Source organism: Girardinichthys multiradiatus, chromosome 4 (genome assembly GCF_021462225.1).
Source record: "Girardinichthys multiradiatus isolate DD_20200921_A chromosome 4, DD_fGirMul_XY1, whole genome shotgun sequence".
Lineage (NCBI taxonomy): Eukaryota > Metazoa > Chordata > Actinopteri > Cyprinodontiformes > Goodeidae > Girardinichthys > Girardinichthys multiradiatus.
This window is the reverse complement of record NC_061797.1, coordinates 10263306-10285700: the sequence shown is the minus strand read 5'-3', so window position 1 is coordinate 10285700 and position 22395 is coordinate 10263306. Positions and strand designations below refer to the sequence as shown.

The window sequence follows — 22395 nt, the reverse complement described above, 5'->3', positions numbered from 1 at the left end:
CTGGTGGTGGTGTAATGGTGTGGGGAATATTTTGTTGGCACACTTTGGGCCCCTTAGGACCAATTGAGCATCGTGTCAACGCCACAGCCTACCTGAGTGTTGTTGCTGACCATGTCCATCCCTTTATGACCACAGTGTACCCATCTTCTGATGGTTACTTCCAGCAGGATAACGCACCATGTCATAAAGCACGAATCATCTCAGACTGGTTTCTTGAACATGACAATGAGTTCACTGGACTCAAATGACCTCCACAGTCGCCAGATCTCAATCCAATAGAGCACCTTTGGGATATGGTGGAATGGGAGATTCGCATCATGGATGAGCAGCCGACAAATCTGCAGCATAGCATCTGTGTGATGCTATCATGTCAATATGGACCAAACTCTCTGAGGAATGTTTCCAGTACCTTGTTGAATCTATGCCATGAAGGATTAAGGCAGTTCTGAAGGCAAAAGGGGGTCCAACCCGGTACTAGCAAGCTGTACCGGGTTGGCCGGTGAGCGTAGGTTCTCCTTTAGGCAAGTTGCACTGCTGCTCTGGCACCATGTGATGGGAGCCGTGCTGCAGCCCTCCCAAGTACTGTTTGATCTACATCTGGAGAAAAACTTCATTGATGTCCTCAGGAGCAGGGAAATGCAATTTGGTTTCATTTTACATGTATTTGTATATGAAAAGACAGTAGGTTATTTGCTACAATGTGATTAAAATTGATGATAACTTACCACAGTTGTCTTGGTCATACCATGTTAACACTTTACCTATCTAATTTTTATACCTGGTAATTCTTCTGCTTTGCTGAGAGGCCAGTGTTTGTCTCCAGGGGTATATGTTGGATAGGCATTTACACTACAGATAGGTTTCCAGTCCACCACAGGACAACACCCTGATGGACAGGACAGTCGTGTACACATGAACAACTAGGGGCTCGGACTTTCTTGCTACAAGACAACATTCCTAATTACTCTGCCCATCGTTAACCCCCATGTCAACCTGTGTGGGAAAAAAAACATAAAAATTTATTTTGAGTTTGTATTTTTTTTGTGTGTGTAAACCAAAAAGGTTTTTGCAGGAGCAAAATGGTAATCTCCTCTAGCATTTTAAAGCAACATTTAAAGTTGAAATTGTTGATGTTCAAAACAGAAGAGAGGGCTGGCTGCTGGATTTTATATGATTTTATACGCATGTGGCCATGGTTTTGATTGGAACATCTTAATTCTATGATTTGGACAGATGACCGAATACTTTTGGCAGTGTAGATCAGTCTTTAAAGATTTCCATTTTATTTATATTTTGTGTATATCACAGATTATATTAAATTTCTTGCAGTTCTTTTAAGTACAATAATGTTGGAAGTAACAACTACGACAGTTTAAAAGTTGTTGGTATCTCAGAAACTACAATGAATTGGTTGTGAATTTGCTAATTATCTGAGCTCTCTACTAAAATATTACAGAAAGGCAACTAGTAATTTTAGCTTTATCCATCAAGGGAACATCATTGGCTCGGGGATCTTCATCTCACCCAAAGGAGTTCTGGAGCATGCAGGCTCGGTGGGACTGTCGCTCATCGTCTGGGTTTGTGGAGGAGGGATCTGTGCTCTTGGGTCATTGTGCTACGCTGAGCTGGGTGTCACGATCCCCAAATCTGGAGGAGACTATTCTTATGTGACTGAGATCTTTGGGGGGCTTGTAGGGTAAGTATAAAGCTGTTTTTCATTTGCTCATGTCTTTTTGTTAACACTGCACAGCAGCAGACTGCCACAACTTGGATTTTGAGTTCTTCTCATTCGTTATGTGGTAGACAGCAACATGACGGGATTGGTCTAGTAAGCTCTGCAGACATGGTACATGAAAGTAACATGCCTATCAAAGCTTCAGTTTTTCCTGCTTTTGTGCCAATGACAACTATTTGGCTATCCCAGATGGAGAATATGATACAGGAAAGACAAAGTACCTTATAATGGTAGAAATGTATTAACCCTTATGGCATTATTTTGTTTTACAACCTTGAGCTATAATGGATTTATCAAAGTGTGTCTTTAAAGGTCAACATAGCATTCTATTACTTTTAATGTGATAAATAAGAAAAAAACGAGAGAACTTGAGCATTTAGAATTATTTAAGCAGAAATCTGTAGTTTTCAGTGACTTTGTTTTAGCAGGATGCTATGGGTTATTATCATTGACACTGAACAATATTTTATTCTTAAGAATTTACCTGCTTAGAACCACATATCATTCTTTTAAGTCTGAACAATGTTTCAGGTACATCCAAGCAAAAAAACAACAACAGCAGAACCGCCATGCAACATGGTGAACTCGGAGATGCAATGTGTAGGGATTCACAGATTTTTATTTATTGGTTGATAGTGACAGCACCATAATGGGTCACTTGTAAAATTCTAGGTTCTTTATCCAAGGGTAAGTCAGCTTTGTGGCTCGTCTTTGGAACATAGTGATGACCTAACAGTTTGAGAGATCAGCAGGCTGCAGGGACTTAAAAGCAAGAACGATAAACAGGATTATTTCTAGTAAAATGAGTTAAAAGGTTAGCTAATTCCTCTTAAAAATAATGGGCCAAAAATACAGTATGCTAATTTACCAGTATTGTATACCAGTAATAGGAAGGGTAAGAGAACTCTCTCCAATACACGGTTTTGTCACAGACGTGCTGCCCCGCCAGCACATCAGTATGCTCCCTCATGCCCAGATCTGCACAATTTATTCACTTGTTTCTTACCTGTAAACACAGTAAGTAAAGCACATAAGGTATCAACAAAGGCAGGCATCAACAAAGCCGGCGCCGAATGCGGGGGGTTCTCCCATCTATCTGTCTGATGAAAGTAAATACTAAGCCTCTTTAAAGTGAGCTACTGTCTGACAGCTATGTATAAATACAGGTCCTTCTCAAAAAATTAGCATATTGTGATAAAGTTCATTATTTTCTATAATGTAATGATGAAAATTTAATGTTCATATATTTTAGATTCATTGCACATTAACTGAAATATTTCAGGTCCTTTATTGTCTTAATACGGATGATTGTGGCATACAGCTCATGAAAACCCAAAATTCCTATTTCACAAAATTAGCATATTTCATCCGACCAATAAAAGAAAAGTGTTTTTAATACAAAAAACGTCAACCTTCAAATAATCATGTACAGTTATGCACTCAATACTTGGTCGGGAATCCTTTTGCAGAAATGACTGCTTCAATGCGGCGTGGCATGGAGGCAATCAGCCTGTGGCACTGCTGAGGTCTTATGGAGGCCCAGGATGCTTCGATAGCGGCCTTTAGCTCATCCAGAGTGTTGGGTCTTGAGTCTTTCAACGTTCTCTTCACAATATCCCACAGATTCTCTATGAGGTTCAGGTCAGGAGAGTTGGCAGGCCAATTGAGCACAGTGATACCATGGTCAGTAAACCATTTACCAGTGGTTTTGGCACTGTGAGCGGGTGCCAGGTTGTGCTGAAAAATGAAATCTTCATCTCCATAAAGCTTTTCAGCAGATGGAAGCATGAAGTGCTCCAAAATCTCCTGATAGCTAGCTGCATTGACCCTGCCCTTGATAAAACACAGTGGACCAACACCAGCAGCTGACACGGCACCCCAGACCATCACTGACTGTGGGTACTTGACACTGGACTTCTGGCATTTTGGCATTTCCTTCTCCCCAGTCTTCCTCCAGACTCTGGCACCTTGATTTCCGAATGACATGCAGAATTTGCTTTCATCCGAAAAAAGTACTTTGGACCACTGAGCAACAGTCCAGTGCTGCTTCTCTGTAGCCCAGGTCTGGGGAATGCGGCACCTGTAGCCCATTTCCTGCACACGCCTGTGCACGGTGGCTCTGGATGTTTCTACTCCAGACTCAGTCCACTGCTTCCGCAGGTCCCCCAAGGTCTGGAATCGGCCCTTCTCCACAATCTTCCTCAGGGTCCGGTCACCTCTTCTCGTTGTGCAGCGTTTTCTGCCACACTTTTTCCTTCCCACAGACTTCCCACTGAGGTGCCTTGATACAGCACTCTGGGAACAGCCTATTCGTTCAGAAATGTCTTTCTGTGTCTTACCCTCTTGCTTGAGGGTGTCAATAGTGGCCTTCTGGACAGCAGTCAGGTCGGCAGTCTTACCCATGATTGGGGTTTTGAGTGATGAACCAGGCTGGGAGTTTTAAAGGCCTCAGGAATCTTTTGCAGGTGTTTAGAGTTAACTCGTTGATTCAGATGATTAGGTTCATAGCTCGTTTAGAGACCCTTTTAATGATATGCTAATTTTGTGAGATAGGAATTTTGGGTTTTCATGAGCTGTATGCCAAAATCATCCGTATTAAGACAATAAAAGACCTGAAATATTTCAGTTAGTGTGAAATAAATCTAAAATATATGAATGTTAAATTTTCATCATGACATTATGGAAAATAATGAACTTCGTCACAATATGCTAATTTTTTGAGAAGGACCTGTAGTTTCCCTACTGAAGCAAATAAGAAGATAATAAAAAATAATATAAGAAGGGGTGTCCAGTTTTCTTGCTGATGCAATTACCTGTCCTTCACACCGGCTTCATTTAAGAACGCTCACACAGTTTAGGGATGTAGCATGCACAAATGGTGAGTTATGAACACCATGTGAATCTCATTATCTGTTCCTGTTTGGTGCATGTAGCAGACTCACTACCATGCATCAGAAAGTGCACAGTTATACTGCTGTTTCATTGAAAACATTCTGAGGTGGGATGTTGTATGGAAGTTAGGGGGAAGCTTTGACTAGAGGGTGACACGGGAGTGGATTTTCTCTCCTGTCCCATCCCGCTCCCACAGAAAAATGTCTTGTCCCATCCCAATCCCAGGCCAGCATAACAAAAAAAATCCTGTCCCGTCCCACTCCTGGTAAATTGACTCCCACTCCCATCCCGCTCCCATTCAGAATGACTCCCACTCCTGTGCCGCTCCCATTTTTGTTTTCTTCATTTAGTCTTTTGGCAATTTCTTTGTTTGAAGGACCAGTTAGGTCCCTGTTTTTAGCTGTAGTAAAGGCCAGTTAAAGTAAAAAGAATAATAATGAAGAAATAATAAAATATCAAACAAAGAAACAGACCATGCCTATCTTAGCTGAATTAACAAAATGTACATAGTTGTATTTTACTCATTTATTAAGTGATTGTTTCCTTTGAACAATGACATTACTTTTATGTTTCAAGTTGCTGGAACGAAAGAAAAATGCTCCTAGTAAGAGAAAGGTACTTGTTGAACAAAAGGCCAAAAAGGCATTACCTTCATAATTTAGAAACTGTACCTCAATGGTTCACAGCCCTGGTCCTCAGGGACCCCTTCCCTGCAAGTTTTAGATGTGTGTCTACTCCAGAACACCTGATTCAAATTCTGACATGACCTCCTATACAGGCATCAAGAATGGAGGGTCAAACTGGACAAATTTAATACAATAAAATCATCATTAAATAAATAAATGTTGTGAATAAGTGAAGTAAATGTAACATGAAAGAAATGTAACATTAAATGTGCCATTAAATTAAAAGTACCATTTATTTATTTAATACATCATTAGAAACAATAAATGTACCATTATATCATGAAATGGAATATTATGCAATTAAATGTGCCACTGAATAATTAAGTATAATTTTAAAGACGACATGACGTAATTAGTGGTACACTTCATATTTAATGATGTATTAAATAAATTGCACATTTAATGGTACATTCAATTTTTTTCTATTTCACAACATATTTATTTAATATCTTCCCTTGATGAAGTCTTTCTACGGAGTCCACGAGGGGACATGGGGGAATGTTTTCTCTTTTGTGTCCCCACGCAATAGTCTTTGCGTTATTTCGCAATACTTTGTGGGATAGTTTCCCAACCAGATAACTGCAAAAATGAAACAAACACTACACCCGTTTTGAGATTTAATTTTGTTGGTCAGATGAGACTTGACACATGTTGGTTCTTTTGGTTTGACGAAGAGATGCAGGGCTGATTTAATCCAGAATCTGTTTTACAAGTGTCCCTTAATCACTGGTGAACTTGATTACAACTAAACACGTTTTACAAGCAGCAGACTGCGTGTTAAAACCGCTACATTCAACACTCCTGAAGTTCGGTAATATTTGCGACTTTCCTGTCAGCTCTATGAGTTTAATAAATAAGTCCTTACTTCTGACTTTACGTTGCTAATCCAATTTTACCACGTCCAGTTCTTCCCCTGTGTTTGCTCCTTCCATCCTGAACGCAGGAGGAAAACATCGAGCAGAAGCACTGTTGGCTTGTGGGTCGTGTAGTTCGTCTGACTCGCATTATAGTATAGGCTTCTTGGAAAAAAACTACACAATGGCGGCGTCAATTCAAGTTTTTTTTTCTTAAAGTTTATAACAAAGTGTCAGTTTTACATTTCCAAAGACAATTGATCCTAGTTTATTTTCCCTCCTATTGGTTAGCTCCTGCTCCCGTTCATTTTTTATCCTGTACCGTCCCAATCACGTGATCTTTACTGATACTGTCTCCCGTCCCGCGGGATTCCCGTGGGACTCCCGTGACCCGTGGGACTCCTGAAAAAATGTCAGCCTCTAGCTTTGACATCTCTTGCTTGATGGGTCTCTGGTTGCTAGCGGCACAATAATATACTTCCACCATCGGCAGCAACTGTGTAAAATGGTTCTCCGTGCTTGCTTCAAAATATCTCATTTTAGTTTACACATCCTGCATATAGTGTGGTACTTGTTCAAGAAATTTTTCTTTGCAGCAGAGGGCACTGAATGCATTGCATGTGACCTTGTTATTAGGTGACAATGAACTGGGTGCTGGACTTCCACTCCTTGAGTTCCACTTTTTGTGTTCCTCAAAATTAGTTGATAAAATAATATTAAGATAATTGGGTTTTGATGTTTGTTGATTGTCCATGCCCAGATCACAATGCCTTAAAACATACATTTCAGCTCCCACTCCTACTCTGGGTCTGTATGGCAGATCACTCTGGGTGCCTATGCTCTTCTTTTTCCACTGCTAATGTTTAAGGCAGTTTGATCCTGAAGGAAAAGCTCTTCTAGAGAGCTTTGAGTTCTGCTTCTAAAACAAGGGTTCCCAAACGTTTCAGCTTGTGACCCCCGAAATAACAGTCAGAGGCTGGCGAACCCCTAAAAACACATAATGTTGACACAATTATTTATAAAATGGAGTGAAATAATTATACTTATTTTTAAATAAATTTTTATATATAAAATTTTTAAATTTACATTTGATTATTTAATTACATCATTTATTTAATGGGACATTTCATGATAAATTATTTTATTTGTCCAGTTTGGCCCTAGATACACCTTAGCGGTCGCATCACGATTATGAAAATCAGCTTGCGACCCCTCTCTTGGTGTCTCATGACCCTCGGAGGGGGGGGTGCTTGGGAACCCCTGTTGTAAAACATAGCTTTGCTGTAACTGCACCAGAGACCTGAACATTGTTTGAACAACAAGTATTTGCAAGTGGCAGTAGCCTCACTTTAGAAATGGCTTAAGGAAAACAAACACATGTACAAAGTTTGGACTTCTCTCAGTGCAGTTTAGCAACTGGGGGATGTCCTAAACAAAGATGGCTCCTTCATGGGAGCCTTACTTCATTATAGACTGAGAGGATTTTAAGGTGAATTCTTGTAGGAGGCTAATGGGATCCACGTGTCAAGGAGACAGCACAGTTTTAGTTGCAAAAATAGATTTTGCACAAACTATGTAGAGAAATGGTTAATTTTCTACTTCTGCTATAGCTCATCTGGACTTATTTTGTTTTTATATCCTCATATCTGAGCTTCAGCTTTCAATTGCAATTGTAGCTAACTCCGACTGCACTGTTCAATTGTTAGGATTAATTGGAATGTATGTACCTGACTGTTGTGAAGTGCCTTGAGACAACATGTGTTGTGAATTGGCGCTATATAAATAAAACTGAATTGAATTGAATTGCAACAGAGATGGGGTTGTTTTCACGGCTTCCTTTACAAGTGAGAATGAAGTTTCAGGGTGGAACTGGAGATGAACAGCATAAGCTGTCAAAATAGCAGCCTGCATAAAATAGTTTGTGGCTTTGACTTCTACTCATCAATTAAAATGAGGATGTTTAGAACTTATTAGTCTGTTGCAAAGTCATGTTTTGCCTTTATTTTTCAGCTTCCTGTTGTTATGGAGTGCTGTCCTTATCATGTATCCAACTACGCTGGCTGTCATTGCCCTCACCTTCTCCAATTACGTCTTGCAGCCAGCCTTCCAGAACTGCTTCCCTCCATTCATCGCCACCAGACTGCTCGCCACCATCTGTGTCTGTGAGTCTTAAGCCTTCTGGGATTTAGATGGTCACTCTCTTTGTACAGTTTATTTTGGTATCCAGACTGCCACTGGATTCTAAACTCCCAATCTGTTAAGTGTGATACTTGTGTTTGTAACCAGCATATATGTTAATACCTTCTAAATACATTTTTTTTCTGACAATCCAAGATTATTGAAATTGGGATTCATCTTGTCAGAACTACAAATGGCAACCTCTGACAAGTCTTCTTCTGTTTCAGGGCTCCATTGTAATTGTTAACAGAAGGACAGGACCCACTTTCAGCTATTTACAGTTACGAAAATAAGGCTTTCCCAAACAGGATATATTGTCTGTGTCCTGAGGTGCAAGTCTTGCTAAACAATTGGTCTTTTTTTGTAGTAGTAAATCAGCAATTTGCCTTTTTAAAACAAAAAAATAATTTTTTGGGGGGTACAGGTGACCTTTCTTTACAGTAATCAGACTGGAAATAGGCACAGAGAGAAGGAAGAAATACCTACAGCAAAGGTCCCAAGGTTGGGAATCTAACCCAGCCTCGTTGAGGAATAATAGCCTTGGGTCGCCCGCTCAACCACTATGCTGCCCCAGTATAACGTAATTGATAAAATTCAGCTATTTATATCTTTTTTGCTGTTGAAGCTTCCTGAGCTTTAATTGGAAAAATGGCAGATATTCCATTTCTGAAACATAGCACGTGTAGTGAGATCAGTCTTTATAAGGGTACAAACTCTAAAATCTTTTTTCTGGTCGTTTTCTGCTCTCTGAGAAAGAGGAGAAAATGATTATGATTATCATTTGATAGTTTTTACTGTATCTGTCCATAATTCGAATTGGCTGCTGAGTGTCGTGCCAACAGGGCCCTGGTTTTGGCACAGCAGCGTTAGTAAGTTGCAATAAATGATTCTAAGCTTATAAAATAGTATGTCTCTGAACCTATTATCAGAAAATAACTGGAAAAGTTGTTGAGTTGTGATTGAAAAGTTGTGGGCTTGGTAATCAGCTTTCTTCTCCAGCCCATGTGCCCCTGGACAAGTCACTTAACCCAAAGTTGCCTACAGAGCTGTATATCGCTGTATGTGTATATTTTTGAGTGTGGCTGGATGTATGTGGCTCTTGGCTAAAACTGTTTTGATTGGTCAGTATGACGAGAATGGTTCTATATAAGTTCAGTCCACTTCCTGTTGGATATCAGTACACAACTTATGCCGGGGTCATCGGTGGCCTTGGTGGAAGAAAGCTGAGTAAATGCACTTTTTTATGTTTAAAGGAATTTGAAATTAATTTGCTGAAGCTCAAAGTTGATCTCTGTTCCCAACTGACACATCCAATTCCATCTGGATCAGTAGAGAGTGATAGACAGAGCAATGCTTTTCTAAATAGAAAAACTGGATAGTGTTGAATTGAAGGCTCATCAATTACTCTGAGCTAAATTGGCCTGAATAAGTTAAGAGTTTTGCTCATGCTTTTTGTTATTGAATATCAGACTACAGACTGTTGGTTAGAGGTTCAGGTCAGGTGACTTCATGAACCAGAGTAACTTCTAGTGATGTAATCAGCAGTGGAAGCATTTGTTTCAGATAAACACCATGCACAGACAACTGATCTTCTGATCAGGGCCTGAAATTAGATTAAACATCAAATGATCTCATGCAAAGCTCCTTGACATGGAATTAGAACAAGGAATAATTACTGCCTGTTTTGACCCATCTCTTCATCCAACAAGATAACGTTGACACTTGTATCAGTTAGGATGAAGTTTTGATTATAAATCAAATGAAGAAAATGTTTAAATTACAAAGACTTAGTCCAGCTTGGCCTATCACATCCAGTTATTTGTGTTTCATTGTTTGATGTCATCATGGTTCACATTGTGCCGATGGCGTCATTGTCATTTGAAAATCCCATACAAAATGTTCTGTTCCATTTGTAGCCTCTAATTTGATCAGAGCCTTTGCTTCAAATGCAAGACTAGAAATAGCTTGTGGCAAAAACATAGTGTACATGTATCGGATCAGCAAGACAGCTGGTTCGGTCTTGTCTTATCCAGATAGAGTAAAGGAAACTGGGGTGATAGATGGTAGTGGGATGAGTATCTGTATGAGAGTGTATGCACATGTCATGCCGAGCTTGGCACTGATGGACCGCTGCTATTTTAGGCAACAGTGTGTTACAACTGCTGCCCAGTTAGACCAGGTGTAATGTGGAAAGCACATTTTTGTAGGACTGATCGGTTTGTTTTGTGCTAGTGTGTGTGTGTGCCAGTAGCAGTGTCAGAATACATAATGGTGCCAGGCTTTGTGGACGCCGCTAATGAGCGGCTATGTCCACACTATTGTGTATTGTTTGATGCTCCTGTGGATGAGCCACATGCGAAGAGGAAATGGGCTTGATACCTTGCACAATTACTGATGTGAAATCCTTTTGGTAGGCTGTGTTTCTAGAAGGATGTTGAAGGTCCCTATTGACTGTTTACTTCTATCCACATGCTGCTTTCTGGGGCATAGTGTTACACATCACTCCTAATGTCCCAGAGATTTTATTTTTCTGCCTGTTAATAGCCTCACATCAGACATCTGCAATTTGAAAAAAAATGTGAGCAGAGGAAATGCCACGACCTAAAGCTTCATTATAACATTTGAGGCGCTTAACCATACAGACTTGGTTAAATGTTCTGGGTTTTTTCCGTCTTTTGTAAAGCTGAGTGTTAGAGAGACGGTTCTGACTTCTTATGAATGCAAGTCAGCCCAGATATTCATGTCCCCCCTCCTTCCTCCCCTGTAGAGCAAGGGAGTCGCAAGTCACCCTAGTGTGTGGGTAAAAACCAGACCGGTCCAGTTTTGGCCTAGCTGTGTTCTTCTAATAATAGGCACACTTAGCTCTGTAATGTCCTATTGGTGAGGTTTGCTTCTTATATATAGTTGTTACTGCTAGATGACTGAGTCAATGCATCTCCATAACTGCACCGTTTGTCGGGTCTGCAGTGGTCAGTATTTATCAAAAGTGCTCCAAGGAAGGAAAAGTGGTGAACCAGCGACAGCGTCATTGCCCACTAAGGCTCCCTGATGCGCATGTGGAACAAAGGCTTGACTCTGTGGTCTAATCCAACAGACAAGCTACTGTAGCTCAAATTGCTAAAAACATGGATGTTCTTTCTGAGAACTAAATAGCGAAGTACACAGAGAGCTGGAGTTTTGTTTATGGAAGGGGCTGCATAGCAACAGATCATTCAGGATGCCAATGGTGATCACGGCTGAAAGAACTTAATCAATGGAAGAAAATGGCCTGGTATGATGAATAAATATTTCTTTTCTTTAATCACCTACCGGGGGGGGGCACATAACTCCAGGATCCATTATGAGAAGAAGGCAAGCTAGTGGAAACAGTGTGATACTTTTAGCAGTGTTCTGCTGTGCAACCTTGGGTCCTCTGACACCAACCCAACCATTGTTGCAGACCGTGTAAATCCTTTCATGGCTGTAGCTTTATTCAGCAGGATAATGTGGCCTACTACCAAGCAAAAACAGTTCAGGAATGGGTTGAGAAACAAGTTGGAGGCATTGACTTGGCCTACACATTCCTCAGATCTTAATCCAATCAAGCATCAGCAATGGAAGGGCCAATATACCATTAAGCAGGAGGTCACAATCTTACATTTGATTTGTGTTTATAATTAAAGTTGTGCTTCTCTTATCTTTCTTCTGATGTTGGGGATCAAACAACACTTGGAAGAGAACCAATGCCTTTAACGTCCCACTGCTAATGATCCGTCTGCATTCAGCAATGTTGCTGTGGAGAAGATCATAAACAAAAACTTCAGTCCCTTAATTGTTGGTGTAACATGCTATGTGGAGACCTGCAGCTGTAAATGGTAAATCTCTAAATAATACATCCTGTTATCCAGGGGCTGAACATTAGCAGGAAATATCTGTTAAATTGTAATTTCCTGCAGGTGAGCTCAAAGCCATGCTGGAGAAACACCTCTGCAGCCCTGTCTGTATCTAACCACACCATATTCCATGCATACTCAGGTCAGCTGGTTGCCTCCTCAACGGTTGGTCATGCAGCCTCTTCTCCATAACAGTTTGCAGTTTGTGATTAGTGATTTCAATTTAGTGTTGGCAAATTTTCTAAAATTCCCAGAACTTTCTGAACACTACAGTGTTTCCCCTACAATTTTGGTGTGTGTGTAACTGTAAAAATTCTTAATCAGGATTAATTGCATTGTAATGTGCAAAATTCAAATTAATGCAAAAGTTGTTCTGTTTACTTAGTTTAAAAGTGCTTCTATATCAACAAAAAGTGTAAAATCTGATTTGCGAACAATCCAAACAAATAAGATGCTCATTAAATGCAATATTTGAACATAAATACACATTTATAATGGTTTAATAGTTAGTCAGATGTTAAAACAACTGAATAAAGAACCACAGCAAATGAATAAAGGACAAAGTCTGAACATTGAGACATTTTAAAGCCCCAGGTAAATTACAGTTGTGACCCATATGAGCTTCCATGTAAGGGCATAAGCCACAGTTGATTTCTCTTGTCCGCTCTGCGCTCCCCAGCATTATTTAGAAAATAAATTTGAAAAAATTAACTTGACTGTCGGAGGAAGGGGGGTCCGCCCTGCTCCTCCAATAAAACTACAAAGGGAATGCTGGCGCGTCACTGTGTTCTCCCCTTGCTTGCTCCTCGTGCGTCTGCATGGCGCCACCTTATAGCAAGACTTAAATAGGAATGTTCCTCTTTCATAGATTGGAAACAATATACTTCCTGTCGTGCTGTGGTAACTTGTTAACCTGTGAACACCTACAAACGTTTAATAATTTACTACATGTCATAATTTTCTTGAGGGGGTGGGCAGCCCTGTTGGTGGGGGGTGGGACACTACTATTATTCCCCTACTATTATCCAAGGGGATAATAGTAGTGGAATAATAATGTGAATCGCTGCTATATTAGATGCTGCACTGAACCCGTTTACTGTTTGACTAGGGAATAATTTTTGGTCACTGGACTACATGGGTTTTCACATAAGCTCTGCAGTCCTAATAGGTTCCATAGGGTTTGTTTATGAGGGCTTTATCTTTGTAACACTGACTCAGAATGTCTCATGGGTATTTTTCACCTGGTGAAATGCCTGAAAGCTCAATAAGACGTCAACTAAGAAGTGACCAGTTGAAAAAGTTGACAATGATTAGACGATAGTATGCCTTAACATGGCACAAAACAAAAATGCAATGCATGTGTGGATTTGATTAGTTCCCTTTGCCAAAAAAATACAATTTGTGAGACAAAATTGCTTGAACGGTGTTGAATTTGGAATCATAAATATGAGGAGATATATCACTGATCCACAAAAATTACCTCCATTAAGTGTTTTCTCTTGGACCATATTAAACAGTAAAACACTAATCAAGCCATTATAGTAATATGGCCTCAGGTGACCAGATAGGTCCAGCCATGACTGTGTGATTTATTAATAAAGCTGGATGAAACATCAGTCATGATAGCCTGAGCAGCAAAACACAGTTTTTCTGTATTTTTGAGTACAAATAGTTTTAATGATGTACATCCTCAGACTTCAGACTGGGTCCCATGACCTTACTGGATTGGATGCAGAACTGCAAAGTTTTGGGCTGAACTGGATCCATGTCTGTCCTAGTTTAACTTCTTTTGGCAAGACATGCAGTAGATTTGGCGGTATCCACTTTTTGAAGTGTGTTTTATTACTGTGTAATTTAAAGCATTTTCAGGGATTTCTAAAGCTGTTTTAACCTTAATTGTTTTAAAGATTCAACGGGCAGTTTGAGAAAAACTAAGGGCACCCCAGACACTGTAGATGCATCCATGATCTATCACACCCTAAATTTTAAGGGAGTGTACTTTCTATTTACCATGACTGAAAAATAAAGACATGAATACCAGAGTCTGTGTGCAGCATGTAATGGAGCCAGATAGTTGTACCACTAAGCTGAGAAGAGTGACCACAAAGAAAAGAACAGCTGTGCAGCTGAGATCACACACACACACACACAGAAGAGATCGTAGAGAGGACCCAAGATTCTAGACCAGGGGTGTCAACTCTTAGATAATGCAAATGGAGTATTTTTATTTTTACTTAAAGAACAAATGTTGGGTAGATAAACACAAGTATTTATCTTTTAATAACTAAGTTTTTTTGCATTCTCTTTAATTTTGTAGTAAATAGGACCATATCTACCCAGTGAGTTTTACTGAAAAGCACTCAAAAATGCTTTTAATTAATTTATCAAACCTGGCTAAGTACAGCAAGCGTTTTCAAAGAGAGTGGTCCAAGCCCTGCTCTTACGGCTGAGAAAAGACTCACTTTATTTCAACTTTTTTAATTGAGTCCAAAATAATTTGCAAACTGGATGACTTTTCTTTTGATATGGAAAATGTGCAAAACCCTTTTAAAGTTTTGGCTCCACTATGAGTTGCACATCCTTCCAGGTCAAACATCAGACTACTTTATTTGTTTAGCATATCACATGCTTAGTTTAATGTTGAGTAGATGGAAAAAATCACAATGTTTTTATGTGATATTTGTTAATTTTCTTTTATTTTGGCACAAGTATTTTTGATTTGATGATTTTTGTTCCATGTGACAAAAAGTTTGGACATCCCTGGACTAGACAGGGGAACGGTCAAAGATCCCTCTATCTGTTTGTTCCAGCCTTGTGAAATGTTTTAGCAGACTAAGTACAAATGACAAAAGTTGTTTGAAAAGCTATTAACAGCAGGTCGAGGCAGTAAGAATTTGAAAATGTGTTTCTTAACAGAGAAAGATTTTATGTCAGCTGTGAGATCAGAAACATAACCACAAAGATGTTCGTCCCTGAATGCTGGATTGAATGACTGGGTTGTTTCAGAACAAAATAAACTTGCCTTCAAAACTCTTTCATCACTACATTATTACAAGAACACTTCCAACTTAAAATATCAAAACAAAAGCACTTCCTGTTATTCAAAAGTTGAAGAGGAGGAGAAAAGGGCAGTATGTGATAAATGATGAATGATTTATCAACAGAGGGATGTGGGCCAAGTCTTTACAAAGAAGAATAAGCACTTTGACAGACATTAAACATTAATGTCTAACATTAGGGATTTAATCACTTTTCATTTTTTTTCTTTGAGTATAAGCACCTGATTGGTTCTCTAATGGCAAAAATATTCATTTTCAACATATCTGCTACCTATGACAGTATTTTGCATGTTGAATCTAATGGTAAAACATTAAAATGTGGTCTATTAGACCTGTGGAGAAACAGGATTTAAATTCTAAGGATTTAAATTCCTAACCTACAGTGATGCAGACTAGTTGGCAGGCATTTGCTGAGAAAATGTTTACCTCAACCTGTAGAGAATTGAGACCACACTTAATTATGTCTTATCCCCTTTCACCTGTATTTCTGTCAAGAGTAAAACATAGCAAATATTCGTCTGAATTGGATTTAATCTTGTAGAAATAAATGATGATGGTGGGGTACATAAAGTCCTTTTATTTATGGAGCTAACTCCTGGCGGGTCTGAAGGCTTTCTGATGTTGGAGGTACTTGGTGGTAGTTATTACCAATTCAGTGACTACAGTGACCACATCCTGAACCAGAAGGGGGCGTTCCTGAGGTTAAAGCCCCCCAATAAATCTGCACAGACTTTGGATCAGAATCCATTTAGGCCAAAAGCAGTAATTAGTTTAGTATTCAAGTGCTGAAGCAACTTTCAATAGAAGCCCTGATGGCGGGACACAGATTTACCTGCACTGTCACATTCAAAGCCGCTGGCACCTCCTTCCTGTCAAGGTTAAAACAGAGGAAATTTGGGGGAGTCAGTGGAGGGTTTCACAGGAACACAAGAACGGAAATGCATGTAACACCCAGAGAGTAACTGACTATAAAACTCAACAGCGCTGTGGAGCAAAAAAAAAGCTGTGCTCTGTGCCACCAAAACCTCCTGCCAACAATTCACGTGTGTGTGTGTGTGTGTGTGTGTGTGCGCCTGTGTCTGGCTGTACCAGCGGAAGAAGTTTTCTGTGGTGGGAGGAAAAACCTTGTTCTAGTGATGGATGACCTGCCGCCTGTATGTGCCCGTGCACACACTATTGTTTCCCATGCAAGTTACTGTGTTAGTAGCCTAAAAGTGAGGGAAGTTTAGTATAAGGTTAGAGTTACTGAGAAATATTGGGGGTTTTTTCCCACAACAAATAAGATATTTAATCATTCATAAACCAAGTAAAGGAAATGGCAAATTAAGATTGACTTTGTAGACATGCTGATATAAAAGGTTGTGAGGGATCAGGTCACATGTGGGGAACCCTTGCTAAATTGTTAAATTTACTCTCACTCACTTAAAACTGTGCACATATATTTATATTATATTGTAGATATGTTTATACTGTTTAATTTGTATTGTATTGCACCGACTACGCCAAAACAAATTCCTTGTATGTCCAAAAACTTACTTGGCAATAAAGCTTTTCTGATTCTGATTCTAAATGCACAGCCTTGCAAAAGTATTCATACCCCTCCAATGTTTTAACATTTTGTCACATTGAAACCACAAACTTAATTGTACTTTAAACTTGGCACAAAACATAAAGAAATGTTTGTTCTTTTTTTTTCTTTGTAACAGTGCTTCCTGGCAACAAATCTGATATCATTGGAATGTCTGTTTATTTCACCAGAAATTTGATGCGAGTGATGGAAACCGAAGTCGAATTCATTGTTTGTACTCACAAACTTGGCCAATAAAGTTAATTCTGATTTAGAAATGGTGCTACAGTTGTAAGGAAAATTCCAACTGTGGCACCATTGTGGGTGGTGTAGGAAAAACTGCTAAATTCTCTCTGCGAATGTCTCGCAGTTTTTGCTGGATGCAGTGTGTTTCTGTGGGCCAGCATCTCCCTCACAGGAAAAGCGAGCTTGTCACTTTCTAAGCAATCTCAGTGCAGAGAGAAATCAAGATATGTTTCTGAGACCGGACTGTCAGGATACCCTGACCTCTTGGAGAACAGAGCAGGTTCATCAGAGACTACCTCCAGAGTTTGGGAGTGGACCTCCATTCCATTTAACACATGAGGGATCAGCTTGGATGTCCTGTTCATTCCAGAGTGACCAACGCAACCACATTAGCTGACTTGTGACAAACGCTGGTCAAGGAATGGGATGCGATCTCAGCAGTGTGTGACCAAACGTATGACCAGCATGATGTGGTTGTGTGCGGTGTGCCTACGCAGATCTGAGGCCCTGTTGGTTAAATGAGTAAATTGTTTGTGTTCATTGATGTGTTCAATAATGCAATCCAATAAATGACACTAAACAATAGCAGAATAAGCTGCTTGGCAGGTTCATCATACGTGCAACCCACATACTTAACTCAACATTTTTCTTACAAATGTGGCCCCATTTAGCATTGTTTCAGCAAAGCAAAATTGACCAAACAAATATTTCCTTAATTTATATGCTTCTGCTTTTCATTCTGTGCTTAATAGACTACCACAGAGTAGTGCGTAATTGTGAAGTGGAAGGAACATGATATGCTTTGATCCAAACCGTTCCATTCTAGTTCTGGCTTTATGTTTAAGGTTGTTTTCCTTTTGGAGAGTGAACCTTTAGAATCAGAATCAGAATCAGAAAAGCTTTATTGCCAAGTACGTTTTTGGACATACAAGGAATTTGTTTTGGCGTAGTCGGTGCAATACAGTACAAATTAAACAGTATAAACATATCTACAATATAATATAAATATATGTGCACAGTTTTAAGTGAGTGAGAGTAAATATAGAGCACTATAAGATGCAAGAGCAATACAACAGTGCAGGTGATCATTGTGCAAGTAAAGCAGGAGTCCAAGCTGAACAGTCCGGTTTCTTCAAAGAGCCGTTGTAGATGCTGATGGCTGTGGGCAGGAAGGATCTCATGTAGCGCTCCGTCTTACAGCAGATCTGAAGAAGCCTCTGACTGAAGACACTCTGTTGTTGTAGGACAGTCTCATGAAGAGGATGCTCAGGGTTCTCCATAATGTTCTTCATTTTATGAAGAATCCGTCTTTCCATAATGACCTCCAGAGGTTCCAGAGGAGTCCCCAGAACAGAGCCAGCCTTTTTTATCAGCTTGTTGAGTTTTTTTAAGTCCCTGGCTCTGATGCTGCTTTCCCAGCAGATAATGGTAGAAGAGATCACACTTTCCACAACAGACTTATAGAAGATATGCAGCATCTTGCTGCAAACACCAAAGGACCTAAGCTTCCTCAAGAAGTACAGTCTGCTCTGTACCTTCTTGTAGATGGCTTCACAGTTGCATCTCCACTCTAGTCTGTTGTCCAGGTGAACACCGAGGTATTTATACTCCTCCACCACCTCCACTTCTTCTCCCATGATAGAAATAGTTTTTGACTTATTCCTGTTTCTCTTAAAATCTACAATCATCTCCTTTGTTTTATTCAAGTTCAAGATGAGATGATTGTTTCCACACCATGCCACAAAGCGGTCCACCACCTTCCTGTACTCAGCTTCTTGTCCATCTCTGATCCACCCCACGACTGCAGAATCATCCGAGTATTTCTGCAGATGACAGGAGTCTGTCTTGTACTGGAAGTCTGAGGTGTACAGAGTGAAAAGGAATGGTGAGAGTACAGTCCCCTGTGGTGCTCCTGTGCTGTTGACTACCTGGTTAGACTCACAACCCTTCAGTCTCACAAACTGTGGTCTGATTGTCAGGTAGTCTTTGATCCAGGAGATTGTTGAGGCCTCCACCTGAGTCTTCTGGAGTTTCTGACAAAGGAAATCAGGTTGGATTGTATTAAATGCACTCGAGAAATCAAAGAACATGATTCTCACAGTGCTGCTGGCTTTGTCCAGATGACAGTGGGTTTGTTGAAGCAGGTGTTTGATGGCATCTTCAACTCCAACTCCACAGCAATAAGCAAACTGAAGGAGGTCTTGATGGTTTATTGTTTGCTTACTCAGGTGGGTCAACAGGAGTCTCTCTAGGACCTTCATGATGTGAGATGTCAGGGCAACAGGTCTATAGTAATTGAGAACTGATGGGTGAGTTTTCTTTGGTACCAGAACAAGACAGGAGGTCTTCCACAACACTGGAACATTTTTCTGGGCCAGGCTAAGGTTGAAGAGGTGCTGCAGAATCCCACAAAGTTGCTCTGCACAGGCCTTCAGGACTCTAGGGCTGACATGATCTGGACCTGCAGCCTTATTCCAGTTCAATCTTTCCAGTTGTCTCTTCACCTGACTTCTTGAGACACACAGGTGGAAGGGGGAGGCAAAGGGAGCATCAGCATCTTCTGATTTGGTTGAAGACAAACATAGAAGCAGAAGGGTCCATGGCTTGGCGCGGCGCTGATGGTGTAGGGGTTAGTGCGCGACCATATACGGAGGCTACAGTCCTCGAAGCGGCTGTTCCGGGTTCGAGTCCCGGACCCAGCGACATTTGCCGAATGTCTCCCCCTCTCTCTGCCCCTCTTTCCTGTCTGCCTACTGTCAAAAAATAAAAAATGGGAATGGGGGCCACTAGTGCCGAAAAAATATCTTGGAAAAAAAAAAAAAAGAAGGGTCCATGGCTGAGGTGGAAGATGAAACATTTGAAGTGTGACAGGAAAGCTGTGGGTCAAAGGAGTTGTGGTGTCAAGATATTCTCCTACCTGAGATATGGATCTCTACAGCTTCTGCAGAGTTTGCATGGGCCTTATTGCTGCTTCCCTCATTGATGCTTTCCTTGCCCAGCCTGTCAGTTTAGGTGGATGCCCATGTCCCTGTCTTGTCTGCAGTGTTCCTTGGTCTACATGATGCTTTTTTTTATTCTGTAACAAACCCACAAGGTCTTCAAAGAAGAGCTGGATTTATACTGAGAATAAATTACACCTAGTTGAACTCCTTTAACTAAAGAGGTGACTCATGAAGCCAAATTGGTTGCAGTGCATTTTATTTTCGGGTATCAGTCAAGTCAAGTCAAGTTTATATAGCTCTTTTCAGCAACAAGGCACTCAAGGCGCTGCACATAAGGAAAAACATTACAATGGTACAGAAAATCAAACAGAGGTAATTTAAAAAAAAAGAATAGAATGATGGATAAGAAAACGAAAGGAAAATTGGACTGAAAACTTAACTAATAATGTTTAGAGAACACATTTAAAGGCCACTCTAAACAAATACGTTTTTAATTTTGATTTAAAGCAATTTAGGGTTTTGGCGCTATTCCAGTTTTCTGGGAGTTTATTCCAGATTAGTGGAGCATAAGAACTAAAAGCTGCTTCTCCATGTTTGGTTCTGGTTCTGGGTATGCAGAGTAGATTTGAATCAGAAGACCTGGGTGGCCTCTGGGTGGTTGATACACTGACAACAAGTCTGTAATGTATTTTGGTGGTAAGCCATTCAGTGATTTATAGACTAACAGAAGTATTTTAAAGTCTATTCTCTGAGCTACAGGGAGCCAGTGTTGTTGATGCTGCTGAATCTAGGTATACCAGGCAAGACCTGTTAAAAGGCAACAGAAAGGACAGATCTAGATCTGTTGGGGTATGTTGAGAGTAGGAAATGACAGCATTAGCACAGTAGTTTTATATAATGATATGTTTGCATGCATTTTAAGTAATGGGTTTGCATCACTTCAACTGCAAGACGAATCTTGCTGAATGTCATTAGAGCTTTAATTTAGCTGCTATGTCTTTAACACATTACCTGCTTTACCGGTTCTCTGCCAGGAGGTGTTCTTTCTTCGTGAGAAACTCTGTGTTGCTCTATGCTTTTTCTTTTTTTTTAATGTATTACCAATAATTCACAGGGCTGAAAAGATGCAGACATTGATCTGCTTGCTAGGACACAGCTTTACTACAGAACAAAGTATTTTTAAAATAAAAGTAGAGCTGGGAGCTGCATGTTTCCATTGTTATAAAGTCGCAGAAACATTTTAGATTTCAGACAAAAATGCAGACAGACAGGTACTTGCACTTCAGAAAAGTGAACAAAAGAAGGTGGGAAAATGAAATCAAAGTAAATTTCAACATTTGTGTTTTTGTCCTGTCAACAAATGCTCCAACCTGAGCTGTGGATCTCTGCAGCTTCTCCTGAGTCACCATGCTCCTCTTAGCTGCTTCTCTGATTAAAGCTCGCCCCGCCCAGTCCCAGTTCAAGTAAACAGTGATATGATGGTATGTTTTACATACGTCATATAAGGCTGCACAGTACATCCCAACTGTATTGTCATTGCAATATCACTGTCCACAATATTAGTATTGCTTGGATTCAAGTAAATATGAGCTAATTATACAAATGTCATGTTACTCACTGGGTCTGTTATTTGTAATAAACCCAAAGCTGGGATTAATGAACACTTTAGACTCAGGTACAGTATTCATTTATTGTAGGTCATATTGTCATTGCAACATGATGGATTGAACAGGGCTCTGTGAGCAGTTTAAAACTTGTGATATATTTTCATCGCCTAACCCTGTCTCATACCTCTCCACATCTTTCTTCCTTTTCTGCTGTTATTTGGTGTTTTTGGTGCTTTTTGTTCACTAATGTTCTTGAAGACCTTCTCAGAAGAGAATAAATTACACAAAGATGGACTCTATACAGTAATTAGATGACTTGTGAACCAATTTGTTGTGCTGGATTTTGTTTAATTTAAAGTAAAAGGCGTCTGACAACAAATTCATGTCACAATACATACTTTTTCATCCCCTTCCTGGTTATCTGCTACTTTCTGTTAGTCTATCACATAAAATCCCCGTAATAGGTAATAATGTGGCACGTGGCACCGTAAATTTGGCATCACAGCTTTACACTTTCTACAGAAACTCACTTCTAATGGTTTTCAGCCATTGGACTTGTATTTGGGCTTTATGGAGACTTCAGCTGCAGTGTTTCCATAATTAGGCCACATAAGAAGCAAAAGGGGAGATAACTTCTTTAACGCTTGGATCATAGCTATTTTTTTTTTAAAAGGCATTTATGTAACATGAACTGAAAAACTCTACTTCTAAAGCCAAGTAAGATGTGCTTACTGAAACATACCATCCACTAGTTATA

At 39.9% G+C, this 22395-nt stretch overlaps 1 protein-coding gene across 1 annotated transcript in view; it reads left to right on the top strand.

The window, feature by feature from the left end:
- The window catches only part of slc7a10a (solute carrier family 7 member 10a), a 33471-nt gene that overhangs the window by 5335 nt on the left and 5741 nt on the right, over positions 1 to 22395 (top strand). The window contains exons 2-3 of the mRNA XM_047364119.1: positions 1492 to 1696; positions 8178 to 8329. Of these exons, the coding sequence (XP_047220075.1) occupies positions 1492 to 1696; positions 8178 to 8329 (357 nt within the window). The remainder of the gene's footprint in view (positions 1 to 1491; positions 1697 to 8177; positions 8330 to 22395) is intronic.